General features: G+C 39.7%; 2 protein-coding genes across 3 annotated transcripts in view; one reads left to right on the top strand and one right to left on the bottom strand.

The window, feature by feature from the left end:
• Positions 1 to 7,909, bottom strand: part of ZNF81 (zinc finger protein 81) — a 72,940-nt gene extending 65,031 nt beyond the window's left edge. Inside the window, exons 1-2 of one of the 2 annotated variants that reach the window (XM_081221454.1) lie at positions 7,821 to 7,909; positions 1,530 to 1,776 (exon numbers count right to left, since the gene is read on the bottom strand). In XM_081221454.1, coding sequence (XP_081077580.1) covers positions 1,530 to 1,601 — 72 coding nt within the window. In that variant the 5' untranslated portion in view covers positions 1,602 to 1,776; positions 7,821 to 7,909. Of the gene's footprint in view, positions 1 to 1,529; positions 1,777 to 2,502; positions 2,549 to 7,820 lie in introns of those variants that run through there. The other variant, XM_081221455.1, reaches the window with a different exon arrangement.
• On the top strand, positions 4,563 to 5,544 carry LOC308609127 (ribosomal biogenesis factor-like). The gene has a single exon (XM_081222673.1). It carries the CDS (start codon positions 4,686 to 4,688, stop codon positions 4,986 to 4,988), a length of 303 nt encoding a protein of 100 aa, XP_081078799.1. The 5' UTR covers positions 4,563 to 4,685; the 3' UTR covers positions 4,989 to 5,544.
• Positions 7,910 to 13,437: the final 5,528 nt, after the last annotated feature.

Here is a 13,437-nt window from a genome sequence, read left to right on the forward strand (position 1 = left end):
GAAAAGCAGAGAAAACGTGTGTATGGGTAGAAAATGACTAGACTGGAAACAGACTTGTAAAATTCTACACAAAAATGATTTCCAACCTAGAATTCTATACCCAGCCAAAAAGATAAATTTAGTGTCAGGGTCAAATAAATATATTTCCATGGTATTTATTACTTTTTTTACTTCTATAAGTTTATTTATACAATTATGTATATTATATAAGTACATTTTTGCATGACATTTTCAGACATGCAAAGCTTCATAAAGTTCACCTGTCATGCATCCATTCTCAAGGATATACTGGAGGATGTGCTCCCAAAAAATTAGGGGGTAAACCAAGAAAGAGGAAGACACAGGATCCAGGAAACAGGAAGGAAGATACAGAATTCCCAGGAAAGGGAATCTGACACAAGACAGAGGTAAAAAGGATTTTCTGAGGGATGGCGAACAGAACACACCAAGGTCATAGCTGTGTGTGAAGCTGAGAGAGCAACCAAACCAGCCTTCAGTGAAGCAGTAAGATCCAGGAGAGATTTCTTCAAAGAGAAGACATTGATACCCAGAGCTGAGATAGCCCCCCCTCCATTACTAGCTGTGTTAACTTGGGCCAGATAGTTTTTCTTTATGCCCCAGTTTCCCCTTCTATAAAATGGGAATAACAATGGTACCTACTTCTCCAGGTTGTTAGGAAGATGAGTTAGTATATGTAGTGTGTGTGTAACAGTGCTGGGCATATAGTAAACATTATATGAGTGTTTATAATTATTGTCACTATGATCATTACCTAATATGTTTGAATATACAGAGTGGAGATTTAAACAACTGGAAAGAATTTGGAGTTGAATTATTGATATGTATATAGTAAAGCAAAGAAATGACTAAACCAGAAAAAAAATAGTTAATTCCAGGCAAAAGAAAAAGTTGTGCAGAAATAGTAATCACAGCATGGATACTACATGACTTAACTATAAACAGTCACAATAATAAACCCTGACAGTAGATCTAATAAAAACAGTGACAGCTAGAGGCAAATGTATATATGAGTGGAGGTGCATGGAAAAGCTGAATCTCTACCTTCCATAGTGGAAAGTCAATAGATAATGCCCAAAACGAAAAAAAAAAACCATTAAAAAGATTAAGAGTGCTTGCTTCTAGGGAGTTGGAATCTGGGAGAAACAAAGCAGGGAAGAGCCACTGTTTTAAGAAGACTTCGAAAACTACTTGGCACCTTTTGCCACTTATAAATAAAACTAGAAACTAATTTCAAATTACAAAGTGGCAAAAAATATTCACAAAAATATATAAGAATGATAAAGGGTTATTAACCTTAATATTCAAAAAAACTGTAAACATCCATAAGCTAAAATAAATAAATCAGCAATGGACAGGAAAAGGAAATTCACATAAGGGAAATAAATCCAATAAAAATCCCCTGATTATGTTGCATGGTTAAAAAAAAAGTCATAGAAATTAAAATAATGAGATATTATCTTTCATTCTGGATGAATTCCAGTCCCTGGGCACCTCTTCTTCTTCCTTACCTCACAGGAGTTGTCACATCCCCCTGTAGTCAGGGCCAGGGATGGCCCAGGAGCGCACCGGTTGGCTGGCATCTTCCCCCCTGGGCCTAAGCACCCGGGCTCTCTTGCTGACAACTCCACTCTTCCCAGGAACCCGAGGTCAGGTGGGCACCTGTGGACTCAACCAGAGCTGCTGGGGCCCGAAGGAAGATCCTGCAGCCTTCACTATGGGGTCTGGCCCAGGGGCTCCACAGAGACTCCAAGAAACCTGGAAAGACAGTGTCCACTTGGTCAGGCATTCAACATTCACCCCACAAGCGCTTCCTGAGGGCACCGAAGTATAGTTCACGACACTGGATACTGTGGAGTGGACAAAGCCACATCAACACCGATTCAAGTTATTCATCACATGGAATATGAGCAAGACCATGAGATTTAGACTAAAATTAATAAAAGATTCATTTCTAGCTCTGCCAACCTTTAGCTATATGAATATGAAAATGTTTCTTCAGATTTTTTCCCCCAAACAAATCAAAACTATTTATTTCAAGGGGTTGTGAAAATTAAATGAGATGATGTTTTTAAGGCACTCAGCACCAGACTGGCCCAGGTAAACATTTAATTCATATTAGCAAGTACTGTTATTACAAGGAATCATGTAATATACAGAAGGAGGTACCTCATTTAATTTGCACAATAATCACATCATCTATGTGTTGCTGTAGTTATTATTATCTCATTTTATGCATACAGAAACAGAGGTTTAGTGATGTTAAATCGAACTCAGTCTACCTGGCTTCCAAGTTCACATTCTCAATGGTACACCACATTGGTACCTTTTATGTGGGAGGCTCAAAATAAACATGGTTCTATTTAACAGATGTTGAAAACATGACCATAATTTGGAATAAAAATGTTAAGTAAAGTTTCTTAAATCAGAAGAGATATGCCATAAGGAAAATACTAGTAGCCTGGGACTAAAATTTTTAATTACCTCAAAAACATCCAGAGGTGAAAACTGTTTCTCCTGTCGAGGGAACTAGGGAGGGGAGGGTGTCTCTGTGTCTAAATTGAGGTACAATTTCATTATGATCAACTAATACAGGCACTGCAGGTTTAGTCATTCTTGTTGGGAAAGGGTAAATATCACATAAAATGAAGAGGAACTTAATTAGGACAACAAAAGTAAGAAATGAGATGAAGAGGAAACAACAGAGTAAAAGAAATAAGGAGTAGAGTAAAATTAAAGGTATGAACAAATTAAATTTTAACACATAAAGATGATGTTGTGCCAAAGAAAGAGAATATGCTTTCTTTTCTTAAGCCCATGGAACTTTTACAAAATTATATCAAATAACCTGGCCACACAAAAAATCTGGTAGATGTCTGAATGTTGGGAATTGACAGACTACATTCTCTGATTATAGTATAAGATGTTCAATGTCATTAGTCCTTAGGGAAATGTAATCAAAACCAAAAATGTTCTGGGACTTCCCTGGTGGTCCAGTGGTTAAGAATTTGTCTTGCTATGCAGGGGACGCCAGTCTGATCCCTGGTCGGGGAACTAAGATCCCACATGCCGCTGGGCAACTAAGCCCGTGCGACACAACTATAGAGCCCGACTGCTGCAACTACAGAGCCCACGCACTCTAGAGCCCGCGCACCGCAACAAAGAGACCACACGCCACAACAAAAGGTCCTGCATGCCGCAACTAAGACCCAATGCAGCCAAAAAATAAATAAATATTTTTCAAAATCAAAAATGTTCGGGCTTCCCTGGTGGCGCAGTGGTTGAGAGTCCGCCTGCCGATGCAGGGGACACGGGTTCGTGCCCCTATCCCGGAAGATCCCACATGCCGCGCAGCGGCTGGGCCCGCGAGCCATGGCCGCGGAGCCTGTGTGTCCGGAGCCTGTGCTCCGCAACGGGAGAGGCCACAGCAGTGAGAGGCCCGCGTACAGCAAAAAAAAAAAAAAAAAAATGTTCTATTCATTAGGAGACCACTTCATATACACAAAGATGGCAAAAAAAAAGACAGTAACAAGTGTTTGTGAGATGTGAATGAATTTGAGCTCATACATTACTGGTAGAATTGTAAAATGGTGCAGCCACTCTGAAAAACAGGTTGGCAGTTCCTCAAAATGCTACCCATAGAGTTGTCACATGACCCAGCAGTTCCACTCCTAGGTATCTACCAAGAGAAATGAAAACCCATGTCCACTCCAAAACTTGTATACAAATATTCACAGCAGTATTATTCATAGTAGCCCAAAAGCAGAAAGCACTTAAATGTCCATCAACTGATGAACAGATAAACAAAATTTGGTGTGTCCATACAATGGAATATTATTTGGCAATAAAAAAGAAGTACCAATACATGCTATAACATGAATGAACCTTGAAATCATTATCTTACATGAAAGAACCCAGTCACAAAGACCACATATTTTATGATTCCATTTATATGAAATGTCCAGAATAGGCAAATATATAGAGACAGAAAACTGATTAGAAGTTGCCTAGGGCTGGGGGTGTTGGGTGGCATGAATGGTGAATATCTGCTAATGTGTGCAAGGTTTCTTTCTGGGGTGTTGAAAATATTCTAAAATTAGATTGTGGTGATGACTGAACAACTCTGTGAATGTACTAAAACCCACTGAATTGTATACTTTAAATGGGTGAATTTTAAGGTATTGAATATATATAAATAAGTCTGTTTTATATATCTAAATAAATAAATCTGTTTTAAAAGAAAATAAACGGGATTCCCTGGTGGCGCAGTGGGTGAGAGTCCGCCTGCCGATGCAGGGGACACGGGTTCGTGCCCTGGTCCGGGAAGATCCCACATGCCGCGGAGCGGCTGGGCCCGTGAGCCATGGCTGCTGAGCCTGTGCATCCGGAGCCTGTGCTCCGCAACGGGAGAGGCCACAACAGTGAGAGGCCCGTGTACCGCAAAAAAAAAAAAAAAAAAGAAACACTTTGCTAAATAACCCAGGATTAAAGTCGGAAATCAATACAGAAACTAAACAATTTTTACCAGAAGTCATGGAACACGCTAAAGTTGTATACAGAGTGAAATTTATAGATTTAAATGGCTTTATTTTTAATTAAAAATAAATACAACAGGTGCAGATGGTATCACCTGGAGCTTGAGCAGCTGAACGAGGATATCAAAGACAATGGCCAAGAACAAACTAAGAGGGCAGAAGTCCAGGAATGTATTCCGTAGAGCCAGCCAAAAAACTTTAAGGTTAAAAAATACAGCAAAACCAGTTACCACTAATCTTAGGAAGATAAACATTGTGAATGATGAAAAAGTTAATAGAGTGGAAACAGCTTCTGTAGATATACAAAAGGAACCTGCACATTTCTTAAAAGGCCTTTCTCTTGAACCTCTGCAGAAACAGCTGATTCCTCAGCAGTGTCATAAAAATGAACCAGTTAATGGTGAGGAAGCTACAAGATTAATGGCTCAGCTGTAATACACTGGTGATGTATCAAACTGCCCCCAAAGACCAACAAAGTAAATGTTTTATACAATAAATAAATAAATAAATAAATAAAACAAAGAAGAGCTAAGTATTCAATCTAAAACATCAGAAGTAGAAAAAAACAAAACGAAGCAACCCCCCAAAAGGAAAATAGTAATTAATAAAAACCTTAAATAAGTCAAATAAATATAACAATGGGAGTTTAAAGAAAACAAAGAGCTGGTCCTTTAAAATGACCGATATCACAGATAATCCCCTAGCAAATGAGATAAAGAAGAGTTTAAAAACATACACACACACACACACACACAGAAAGAGAAAGAGAGAGAGAGAGAGAGAGAGAGAGAGGGAGGGAGGGAGGGAGAGGGAGAGAGAGACAGAATGAGAATCTTTCCCAGATGAGGCAGTGTTTCAAAGTAGTTATTGTGGGATATTATGCATAACTGTATAGCAACATATTTTAATATTGATGTGAAACAGATGCTTCCCTAACAAAATGTAAATTAACAAAGTTAATACAGGAAAATACAGGTAGGAGAGAATAATGAATGTAGAAGAGACCAGGGAAAAAATGACATAACAGCAAATACAAATAGAAAGACTCTGAAAGGTAAAAAGGAAAGGCAGACGGGGCCTAAGGAACAACACAGCGGTGAGTTCCCTGGGTTTCATTTTCCCTCCCATATACCACAAACAGGGCACTAGAAAAGCTTATAACTCAGAACCATCAATAGCTACAGACAAAAAAAGCTCTAAGAAAAGCCTGCTCCCCTTAATCAAAGGAACAAGAAAAGGGTGTCCTAACTGAACATACCCATCCTACTGCAGCCAAACACTAATAGAATACACATTCTCTTCAAGCACCTGTGCTACATTCTCCAGGGTCATAAAACAAACCTTAATAAATTGAAATCATACAGCATATGTTCCCTGATTATAATAGCATCAAACTAGAAATCAGTAACAGAAAGGTAACAGGAAAGTCTCCAAACATTTGGAAATTAAACAACACACTTCTATAAAATCCACGGATCAAAGAGGAAGTCTCAAGGGAAATTAAAAAGTAATGAATGAAAATCAAAATACAACATATCAAAATTTGCGGGATGCAGATAAAGCAGTGTTGAGAGGGAAATTTATAATGCTAAATGTTTATATTAGAAAAGAATTAAGGTATTAAATCAGTAAGGTAAGCTCCCACCATAAGATACTAGAAAAAGAAGAGCAAAGAAAACCCAAAGCAAATAGAAAGAAAGAAGTAATAGATATAAGAGCAGAAATCAATAAAATTGAAAACAAAAACAATAGAGAAAAATCAATGAAAACAAAAGCTGGTTCTTTGAAAAGACCGATAAAATTGGTAATCCTCTAGCAAGACTGACAAAGATAAAAAGAGATAAGACACAAATTACCAATATCAGAAATGAAACAGGAGATACAACTATAGATCCTGCAGCTGTTAAAAGAAAAGTAAGGGAATACCACACACCACTTTATGCACATAAGTTCAACAACTTGGATGAAATAGTCCAATTCCTCACAAAACAGAGACTCCCACAACTTACCCACTATTAAATATGAAGATACTCTGAAAAGGTATTAAATAGATAACCCAAATAGTCATTTGTCTACTACAGAAATTGAAGCCATAATCAAAAGCTTCCAAAAGGAAATTTCCAGGCCCAGATGGTTTCACTGGAGAATTCTATCAAACATTTAAAGAAAAATAACATAATTCTACACAATCTCTTCCAGAAAATAGAAGAGAACACTTTCTAACTCATTTATTGAGATCAGTATTTCCCTAATACTAAAACCAGAAAAGAAAGTACAAAAAAAGAAAACTACAGACCAACATCTCTCACGAACTTAGACACAAAAATCCTCAAAAAAAAAGCATTAACCAATCAATTCCTGCAATATAAAAAAAGAATTATACACCACAACCAAGTGAGGCTTATTCCAGGAATGTAAGGCTGATTCAATATTCAAAAATCAATAAGGGCATTCCCCCATATTAACAAGCCAAAGAAGAAAAACCATATAAATTCATACAGTATTGACAAAATTCAACACACATTCATCATAAAAGACACACAGATAGACACATAAATAAATGGAACATAATAGAGAACCTAGAAATAGCCACACAAAAGTATGGCAAATTTATTTTTGACACAGGTACAGAACGAGTCCGTGGAGGAACTACCGTCTTTTTAACAAATGGTGCTTGAGTAATTGGACATCCAAATAAATGCACCTTGATCTAAGTCTCGCACTTTATACAAAACTTAACTCAGAATGGATCATGGACAGCAGGAAGGAGAAATGAACAAATCATCATCACAGTGAAGACTTAATCTCTCCTTTCTCTGTAATAGAACTAGCAGACAAAAAAAGTACAAATTTTGTACAACACAGTTGACGACTAAACAATTAAATATTATTTTCGAATTATACATGGAATATTTATAAAACAATTCACCAAGGACTAGGCCATGACTCCCCTCATATTTCAAGGAATGAGCTTCATGTAGACATTTTTCTAACCACAGAAAACTAAGGTTAGAAGTCTAGTAAAAAGATGAACTTTTGTAAAATGAAAGCGCACTTCTAAATAATTCTTGGGCAAAAAAATAATAATCAACTCTTATAAAACACTTATAACATAATGCACCAAACCTTGTGGGTCTCACAGTGAACTTTAAGACCTTAACGTTGATATGAGAAAAGAGGAAAGCCTGAAAAATAACAAGCGAATCATCCAACTACATTCAGACAACCGATTCCATCACTGACCACACAGAATTCCCCAACACTCACCCTCCCCGGGTCCCCATCACCTCCACATCCCTCCGGCAAAGAGCACTGGGATCCTCTTGACAACAACTATTAAACCGCGGCTGAAAACCGCAGCAGCTTCCGGTCACCACCCCTAGCACCGCCCCTTCTCGGGGTTTGGGGCTTCACACGAAGAGGCGTGGTTCTGCACATGCGCAAAATCACATTCGAAGCCGCAGTCAGCCAGAGCCAACATGGAGATGTACGGGGTCGGTGTTTTGGTTGCCTTCAGTGCCCCTAGGCAGCGTTGTCAGGCGGGGAACATGGCCGCGCCCAGGTTGCGCTTCCTCATTGGGTACGCCATGTTGGAGGAGTGTCCATTCCGTACAGAGGATGAGGAAGCCTCTAAACTCACATTGCTGAGCACTAGCGCTGTCTCACAGGTGGTGGGGAGAGAGGGTGGGGACGTTTCTCTGGGCGGGCATCCTGGGATCTGTGTAATAATGTTCAGAGAAGCTGAGAGGCCTCTGGAAAGACGCAGAGGTGCCAGTGGCTGTTATCTCCTGGCAGATACCACAGGATGAGAAGGAGAAGTAGGACTGCTCGTGGGCCTCTTCCGGAACATACCACGAGGGGAGAAAGGGAAGAAATCAGGGACCTGCAAGCCCTCCTAGGATATAGCCCTGGGGAAAAGGGGGAGGAGTCAGTGTTAGATTACCCTCTGCTGGGCTTGTGGGGGTTGGCTGTGGGGTTTGGATGCTCCCATAATCTACGTTATCTCCCACGCCAGCTACCCGAGCTAAAGTAAAAGTTCTTACCAATAATGGTTTTTGATTTTTCCCCTAATCTAATGCAATATGTCAATAAAAGTATCTTCGGGAAAGTTTATTTTTATTTTCTCATAAAATAAAATCCATATAGTAATAGTGCCCTTACTTTGCAAATGTAGCTTTAAGGCAAGATTGATTCTGCCCTTCAACCAGTTTGTTGCCCCTTATCACCCCCAATATGGAAATTCTGGAGATGCCTGTGCCCTCTGGGAGATGTTACTGGGGCAGAAGTCATGCTACCCTTCACCTGGGAATGCCTACTTATCTTTCAAAACCAAGTTCAGATATCTCCTCCAGGGAAAGAGGTAGAAGGCTCTGTAACCCTCTGAAGGCCTTTCTGAATCCTCAAGTGAGGAAGGTGTTTTGAGAGCCTCAGGTGTGAACTTGCTGGATGCTCTCTGTCCAGTCACATCCCCTCTGGGCCTCAGTTTAGCAATCTGGAATGTGAGAGTGTCCTATCCCAATTAGCCTAAAACCATCTGGGATTAATCTGTAGTCAGACAAATCTATCAGTCAGTGAGGGAGGCCACAAGCCAGAGGAACCATGGGGTGGCTCACTAAACAAAGGAAAAAATAGAGTTATTATGGAATTCTGAGGAATGGTGAAGTTCAGGTGAAATGTGAATGAAGCAGTGTTTTGGTAAACTCAAAGCAAAGCAGGGCTGTATGTGGACTATGAAGCGAACCCAGAATCCTGTTTCCTTGGAAACCATAAAGTTAAGATAGATACAGAATTTTGTATCTAGATACCCCTTCTCTCTGCACTGGGGTTGGAAATCTTAACTGCGGTGTCTAAGTGACTTATAATCTTCAGCAAGAGTGGGATGTTTTATCTGTACTGATACCACTTCAAACAGCAGTTTCTGATAGCCTATGATTGTAGAGAACAGTTTCTCAGTGAGTAAAAAAGCAGTAGTCACTCAAAGTAGGAGTTATTTATGGCATTACAGCTGCAGGACATCCTTGGGAGAAATAATATTTTCTGTTAATTTTGCATCTGACTTTATCTGTGTCTGTTCTCCCAGCCTTATGAGTGGCAGAGCAGACTTTTATACCCTGAGCTAATTTTTACTTTCTTAGGGGGTTGGACTCTCTGATTATCCTAGATTCTCTTTCTGCCCCTATAGCCCTGGTCTGAGTGTTTGTTGAATGAATAAGTGAAAGAAGAAATGGAATAAGTGGAAGCATGTTTGGCATGCATACATGTCTAATAGAGCTCCAGGAATCATTGTGCACGTGAATGTCGTAATAGCACTATGGTTACGTTTTTAAAAAACTAAGTCTATTAGACTATTTCAGAGAAGGAAAAAAAAAGAGCCAATAAACATATGAAACGTAAAAAATGTTTCGTCAAATTATTGTGGGTATAAAAAAGGTAAAAAATGTCTTGTCAAATTATTGTGGGTATAAAAAAGGGGCCTCCCTGGTGGCGCAGTGGTTGAGAGTCCGCCTGCCGATGCAGGGGATACGGGTTCGTGCCCCGGTCTGGGAGGATCCCATATGCCGCGGAGCGGCTGGGCCCGTGAGCCATGGCCGCTGGGCCTGCGCATCCGGAGCCTGTGCTCCGCAACGGGAGAGGCCACAACAGTGAGAGGCCCGCATACCGCAAAAAAAAAAAAAAAAAAAAAAAAAAAAAAAAAAAAGGTAAAAGTTTTGTCAAATGCTAACTGTAAGCTTGCAACAAAAGAAATTCAGAAATAGACATTTGAGATATGACTGTGAAAGGAATCAAACTTTGGATGGCTTCCTAATAGGAAAAAAGTAACTAGCCTCATTTAGGGGGACAAAGTAATTCCAGATGGACAATTGTTTCATGGAGACTACAGTCTTTGGAGATTATATTCTGAGATAAGTAAAGAAAATTTATGATAATGTAGTTGATTTTGGAATATTAATGATGTATAAATAGTCAGTGTGCATTTATTGTGTTCCTGAGGTTGCATAATTGATTGAGGCAGTGCAAATAAGAGTGCTATACTTTCCTTTCAACATGTAAAGTTTTCTTTTCTGCATTGTACCAACTTCATGGCTGTTATCCTTTGAAGAATAAAAAAAATGACCAAAAGGAGCCAAAATATTCAAGTAGTTAGAGTTGGGGACTGGAACTTTTGTTATGTAAGGTTAATAATATAGTCTTCATTTTAGTGCTGGCTCAAAAAAAAACATATGAAGAGATGTTCAAAGTCATCAGCGATCAGGGAAATACAAATGACATGATGAGATGACGTTTTACACCCATTCAATTTGCAAAAAGTTAAGTCTGACAGTACAATGTTGCAGGGGATGTACAGCTACAGGATCTTTTTGCCCTGTTGAAGGAATATAGATCAGTGTAACTACTTTAGAAAATAGTTAGCATTTCCTCCTACAACGAATATGTACATACCTCACAATCTATCCAGTCCACTCTTAGGAATATATCCACGAGAAACACTTGCATATGAAACCTAGGATATGCACGGCATCCTGTTCACAATAGCAAGACCTGGAAACAAAAATGGATGGAGTCAAAATGAATGAACTAGAACAGTACCCAACAATAAGGATGAATTTAAGGGAAAAAACAAACCCTGTGATTCCCAAGATAGTATATAAAAAATAACACATGTTTCTCAAATTAAAAGCTACTAATATAAAGAACATGAACTTTATATTTAGGATTTTGTATAGTTGTGATAAAATTATATAAAAAGGAAATCAAAAATTGATGAACTTGGAATTTAGGGTGATGTTTACCTCAGCTGAGGGCAGGCAGGGCCATCAATTGGGGGAACACATGGATAGATGGAGGTTATTAAGGCCATACCTTTTCTTTTGGGTGGTAGGTGCATAAGTGCTAATTATATTATTGAGACTAACTTAATATTTAAGTTAACTGGGAAAATTAAACTGTTAGATAAACATTTAAATGTAAAGAGAGAAAGTCTGCGTGGAGAAAAGTGATGTCCCTTTCTTGAATGGGGTAAGAAAATCTTTGGCCCCAGCCCAGAGATGCCACCCAGTTGTGGGATGAGCAGGGAGGCAGAAGCTCCATGGCATTGATACTTTCTGTGGCCCCTGCCAAAAGTGCTCTGGCCCCAGGGCTCACTCCATCACACCACTCGTGCACCTGCTCAAATGTCCTTTCTTCAGATGTTTTTCTTCCCCGATCTACCCCACAACTCTCTCGCTCCTCGCCATGATTTTGTTTTCTTCATAGCTTTCCTTTTTATCAGAAATATTATCTTATTCATTTACTGTTTGCTCATTTCTTTGTTCGTGCTGATACTGCAGTGATTTCTGCTTCTCACATATGTGGAGTAATCCACTGCCTTATTTTTAGTATCTTACCATACATGTAGAGAGCAGCAAAACACATGCACTGGGTTCATTTTCTTAAAAGATTAATTATTCCCTCCTAAAGACTCTGCAGGCATCTCTGGATAACATGACTAATTATAAAATTGATTTCTAGAGTAATGCAGAAAATACTAGAGATGGAGAACTTCTAAGTATGTAAGACCCTATTTGTTCATTCACCAAATATTTATTGATCACCAGCCACTGCTCTTGGTACTTGATGTTTGGTAAAACAAAACAGCCCCCAAGTCCCTAGCTTCCTGGACCTGACATCCTAGTGGGGAAGAGAGGCAGTAAACATTGTTGAAAGGTGATAACTGCTAAAGAGGGGTGGATAGGGCACAGTGATGTGAATTGGAAATGCTGGAGGACTGCACTTTAAGTAGGAAGATCAGAGTCTCCTTTTAAACTCTACCACTGACTGCCCTGCATCCTGGAGCAGGCCAGTCTCGAATCCTCACATTTATATGGGCACGTAGTTGAAAACGAGGAAGAACGCAAGGTCAGAATATTTTCATATCTGCAGCTAAGGATGTAATGATGAGTACCTCTTTGCCCTACGGTAGATGCAAGGAGTAATATCCACAGTCTTCTGATCAGTCTTGTCTTGCATGCCTTCCTTTAGTAGGTAAAAAATAGTTTACAGTATTTACTGAGCAAGGACCTCTGGACAAACAGCCACAACCATTTACATGTGTCAGTAGATAGAAGGCAGTGATAGCTTATTTATTTTACACCCAGCTTTTTAATGGAAAAATTTCACACTATTATTGGGTAATCACAGAGTCCAGCCCTCTACTGTCCAGAATGTTGAACTGGGGCCCAAAAAGGACGTGACCGGTCTGAGGGCACAAAGACATAGAGAACACCAGAGCTCAGGGCCAGGTCCTTTCAGATAGGACCTGCGCGTCAGAAGGACCTTCAGCTGGCATGGAGCCTCTACCACCGTCAGAGAGGGCTTCCCACAGGAGACATGTGAGATGGGTTTTGAAGAATGTGTAGCAGTTCATCCATTGAAGGGATATCGTGGATTCTTCTCACCTCTGCCCCCACGACATCTCCCATAGGGGCAATGGCTTCTCCATAATTTCCATATTTGAGGCCCTAAGGGGCAGCAAACTCCTTATGGGACAGGACTGGAAATTTGTTGTAAGGCTGCACTTGCATAATTATTACTTAGATGTTATTTTACAAGGCAGTATGAATAATCCTAGAAGATGTTTTTATTGACACATTACATTAGACAGGGAAAACAACCATTAGCCATATCAATTTAAAACTCATTGGGGGGGGGTGTCCCTGGTGGCCTGCTGGTTAAGATTCTGGGCTTTCACTGCGGTGACCCGGGTTCAATCCCTGGTTGGGGAACTGAGATCCTACCAGCCAGGAGGTGTGGCCAAAAAATAAACAAATTTTTGTTCATACCAGTTATTTCAGTTGGAGTGACTAGTGTGAGGGTTGATTGAGATTACCCCGACGCTCCCACCCCG

Source organism: Mesoplodon bidens (assembly GCF_964165515.1).
Source record: "Mesoplodon bidens genome assembly, chromosome: X".
Taxonomy (NCBI): domain Eukaryota; kingdom Metazoa; phylum Chordata; class Mammalia; order Artiodactyla; family Ziphiidae; genus Mesoplodon; species Mesoplodon bidens.

Coding starts and splice junctions, on each gene's coding strand:
- LOC308609127 (XM_081222673.1), top strand. CDS start 4,686: ATGGCCAAGAACAAACTAAGAGGGCAGAAGTCCAGGAATGTATTCCGT.